This window comes from Ailuropoda melanoleuca, chromosome 1 (assembly GCF_002007445.2).
Source record: "Ailuropoda melanoleuca isolate Jingjing chromosome 1, ASM200744v2, whole genome shotgun sequence".
In the NCBI taxonomy this organism is placed as follows: Eukaryota; Metazoa; Chordata; class Mammalia; order Carnivora; family Ursidae; genus Ailuropoda; species Ailuropoda melanoleuca.
In genome coordinates, this window is record NC_048218.1 from 205,693,081 (window position 1) to 205,697,706 (window position 4,626).

Consider the following 4,626-nt stretch of genomic DNA (forward strand, 5'->3'; position numbering starts at 1 on the left):
CGTGATCCCGGCGTTGTGGGATCGAGCCCCACGTCAGGCTCTTCTGCTATGAGCCTGCTTCTTCCTCTCCCACTCCCCCTGCTTGTGTTCCCTCTCTCGCTGGCTGTCTCTATCTCTGTTGAATAAATGAATAAAATCTTTAAAAAAAAAAAAAACCAACCAATCTTGAACAGAGACAAAAATGTGTCTCTCATCTCTGCTCCTTTCTGTATGATGGGATCATTCTTTCAAACCACCTTACTCCAAAAAATGGGGACAAGACTGTTCCTGACTCATGTATTTATAGATTCACCACAGAGGAAATTAACCTGTCCCCTCAGCTCTAGTTAGAAAGATCCCAGGGAAGAGTTCTGATTGGTCCAGCTTAAGTCATATGCCCACCCCTGGCTCAATAACTGTGGCCAGGAGGCTGGGATGCTATGATTGGACTGGCTTGAGTCAGGTGCCCACCCTTCAACAGTCACTGTGCCCAGGCTGGCATTGTCATGGAACAAGATGGTAATACCCATTCTAAGCACATGGCTGGAGCCTAGGGAGGAGCTGTCTCCAAAGAGAGGGAGGTGCATGTATGCCCAGAAGAAGGGAAAAGTGCTAGGTTGACAAATCTAACAGATGTCCACTTGCCTGTGGACACACTGTGTGTGTGTTAACTGTCCACTGTGTCCATACACACTTACATATACGGGGGGGGGGCGGAGGAGGTGTGCAGCTTGAACCAAGATGTGTTCATTCTAGGAGTCTCACTGAGCTGAGGCCTGTTGGGCATGCCCCCCAGGAGGTTATTTATGTGAGAGAAGGAACACAAAAGACCTGATTTCTGCCATCTAGAGACTTTCAGGATAATAAGGGGAACAGAATAGAAAGGGTCTCAACTAAGTGGAATAAAGCCATGGTCTATAAACTTTCTCCAGTAAAAAAATGGGCATACATATATGTATGTATATATGTTCATATGTATGCTATAAATTGTATGCACAATAGAATATTTAAAGGACAAGAGAAATGTCTTTAAAGCATTATTTAAAACTTAATTTGTATTATATGTGATTCAAAGGGTACTTTCTTCTGTCACTAGAAACGAGGATGTGGGTGAGATAATGTCTAAGGTCAGTTTCAGCTCTGCATGTTACATTCATATTTTACAGATACAGATGACAGGTTACAGGTACTAAGTACATTTTCTCGATTCCTTTAATACCACTGCCACCCATGGGAATAATTATGAGCCTTATTGAAAAGTTTATTTAAAGGCCTGTGTCAAGATCTGTGAGTCATTGGGAAAGGACAAATGGGAAGCTTCTAAGACACAGAACAAGGTAACATTTATGTTGGTGAATTCATCGCAGCTCAAGGCTTGGACCTTGCCACAGCAAAAACATACCAAAATGAGAAATCGCTGGTCACTGAGTGCTTGCCATACGCCAGGCACTCAGCAGACACGAACACTTTACTTCCACATGTGATTTCTTTTAATCTCATCAACAACCCAAGAATGTGATGCTTGTATCCTGGGTTGGGAAGGCATTGACGCAGAGTGAGCACATGTCACGCCACTTAGTGAGGGAAGGAGACAGAACACAAAGAGTGACAGTGATCAGGAACACTTTTTTTTTAAAAAAAAGATTTTATTTATTTATTTGACAGAGATAGAGACAGCCAGCGAGAGAGGGAACACAAGCAGGGGGGGGAGTGGGAGAGGAAGAAGCAGGCTCAAAGCGGAAGAGCCTGATGTGGGGCTCGATCCCACAACACCGGGATCACGCCCTGAGCCGAAGGCAGATGCTTAACCACCGTGCCCACCCAGGCGCCCCAGGAACACTTTTTGAACTCTTCACCTGATAGGCACTGTTCTAAGCGCTTGAACTAACACATTGAATCTGCCCAACAACTCTGTGAAGTATGGGCTATTATTATTGCCCATTAATAATGAGGAAATGGAGGTGCCAAGAAGTTGATGACTTGCCCACATCTAGCAAGCGGGAGGGATCAATGGTCTCGCTTTTCTCTTTCTTTCTCTTTTTCTTTCTTTTTCTTCCTCTTTCTTTCTTTCTCTCTCTCTCTTAATATCAATATAGACACTATTATTTTGCCCCCAATTTTAAAACATTTACAATTTGAAAAAAATGGTTTCTATTTTTTTTTTTTTAGTACTTTAACAATTCCCTGTATATTCAGTGCTCATCAAGATAAGTGTGCTCTTAATCCCCTTCACCTATTTCATCCATCCTTGGCTCCATCCTTGGCTCCATCCTTGGCTCCACTTTCTTTCTTTTTTTTTTTTAAAGATTTTATTTATTTATTGACAGAGATAGGGACAGCCAGCGAGAGAAGGAACACAAACAGGGGGAGTGGGAGAGGAAGAAGCAGGCTCATAGTGGAGGAGCCTGATGTGGGGCTCGATCCCACAATGCCGGGATCATGCCCTGAGCCGAAGGCAGACGCCCAACCACTGTGCCACCCAGGCGCCCCTTGGCTCCACTTTCTAAAGCATCATGCACACCATCTCTGCAAGCCCATGAGATTCAGACCAGTGCCTGGTGCTGCCTCCTTTGCACACTGGAAATTTGATCTAAATATTTTCCCACTGTACCAGGCTCAGGGTCAGGGGTGCCGAATCATGGTGACTCTCAAGGAACTGATGGATAAGCCAGCCCATCAGTTTAATCATTTCCAGGGGTGGACTGGACATTTGTATCAGCCTAACCTTAATGTTGTCTCCCAGTAGCTACATGGGAACCTGCATCATCAGACTGGTGAACACAGAAACAGAATAGAGGGTTCTAGAACTGAACCGCTTAACGACCCCAGTACCCAGTCTCCTATGTCCTGGTATGTCTGTCTCTACAGACATACATTTTTTTCTGTCTGACAGTAAGTTTTTGTTGGTCTGAGAAAGTAGGTCAAACCCTAGACATATCTCGATTGCTGACTGGTTTCCTCAGCTTGACGCATCCTTTCTTTAGATGTATTAATGATTCGGTCAGTCTCTTGTTGATCTGGTTGCCGTGGGCATTATGCCTTCTCTTGGAAGTGACTTAACCTACACTTACTCTCTGATTCATCTTGCAATCATCCAGAGATATTTTTCAGCACTTCTGTGTGCAAGACATGGTGTATACTGTGGAGGGACATTTTAGTGAAAGGGACACATCGTTACCATGTAAACTGATGAAAAAATGAAGTTATTTCGGTTAGTGATAATGCTGTGAAAACTTTTGATCAGAGAATCAGGATTGAGTGTTGGGATGGAGAAGGGTGTTGGGCTGTAGGCAGGATGGACAGGGAATGTCTCTCTGAGGAGGTCAAGTCTGAACTGAGCCCTGTGTGCCAAGAAAGAGCCAGTCTGTTGATCTTAAGAATTTAGTTCTCAGGGGAAGCGCTTTGGGACTATAATTCAAAGTGGAAGTTCATTGCCTTTCTCTATAGAGACCATGTGGTACAAAGTAGTCAAGTATGGTTGCAGTAGTGCTTTGTATTGGGTGATCAAATGGAAATGCAGCCATGCTTTCCAAATCAAAATCCCAAACTCCTCCTTTAACAGTAACATGTGGACTGAATTAAACATTTGAAATCAGGGCTCTCTTGGATTTTCCAAGGCATGTGATTACCATAATTAACAGGATACAGTGGGTTGACCTGGGCACCCTGACCCCACACTGTTGATGTGGAAAGTGTATTTGTAGTTTCTAGAAAGCCAAATAACAGACGAACAAATAGAATAAAACCACGTGTCATCTGGCACCATATCTCTTTTCCTCAACTAAATTACATATTCTTCCCTCAGAGCAAAGTCTGACTTTTATACATTTTTGAATCCTTCAAAGCACCTTGCCGGGTGCTGGGCACGTAGAAGACACACAAAGGCCCTTGTTTGCCTTAAATTCTCAACCTACACTTGATATGGAGAGAGGAAGCCCTTCTGTGGTCTCACTCTCCAGCCCGAGCGCGAGCTGCTGTTCGTCCTCCTACCGCACGGGGGCGCCCTGGAAATCCCGCGCGGTGAGGACGAGCCTCTGGAGCGGCTCTTGGCGCGGGAGGGCCGAACTCCCACAATGCACCTTGTATCAACACGGCCCTGGTGGCGGCTTCGAGGAGGGGCAGGGGGCGCCTACCGGACCCGCACGCAGCACGAGGGGTATCAGGTGGTGCCCGGGTGTTGAGCGGCGACTGGCAGCCATGGCGGAGTCGGCGCCTGCTCGGGTAAGGGTGCTCCCGGCACGGATCGCGGGCGCATTCGGAAAGGCGGAGCTCCTGGCCGGGGCGGGGCTCCTGTGGGGCTAGGGGGTCCCGGGGCTCCCCGGGCTGCCCTTAGCGCATGCTGTTTTCCTCCCACGACCCCAGGGCTCTGCCTTCCCCCTCCTGGGTTCCTTCCTCGTCGGGCGGGAGCCCCAGTGACACACACTGTTGCCAAGAAACTTCTCCGAGGCTTGTTTCGTGTTTTTTGTTTTATTTGTATTTTGTGTTTTGTTTTTTTGAGAGAGCGAGAGAGAGAGCGCGAGAGCGAGCGCGCCACGAGCTGGGGGAGGGGCAGATGGAGAGATTTTTCTTTTTCTTCAGAGAGAGGGGGGAGAGCGCGAGCCGGGGGCGGCGGGAGGGGCGGTGAAGGAGAGAGAGAGAATCTCTTTT

At 46.9% G+C, this 4,626-nt stretch overlaps 1 protein-coding gene across 1 annotated transcript in view; it reads left to right on the plus strand.

Annotated features, from left to right (window-relative positions):
• The first annotated feature begins 4,068 nt into the window (after positions 1-4,068).
• ZNF212 (zinc finger protein 212) overlaps positions 4,069-4,626 on the plus strand; it is a 14,738-nt gene continuing 14,180 nt past the window's right edge. Inside the window, exon 1 of the mRNA XM_002923766.4 lies at positions 4,069-4,200. Coding sequence (XP_002923812.2) covers positions 4,177-4,200 — 24 coding nt within the window. The 5' untranslated portion in view covers positions 4,069-4,176. The remainder of the gene's footprint in view (positions 4,201-4,626) is intronic.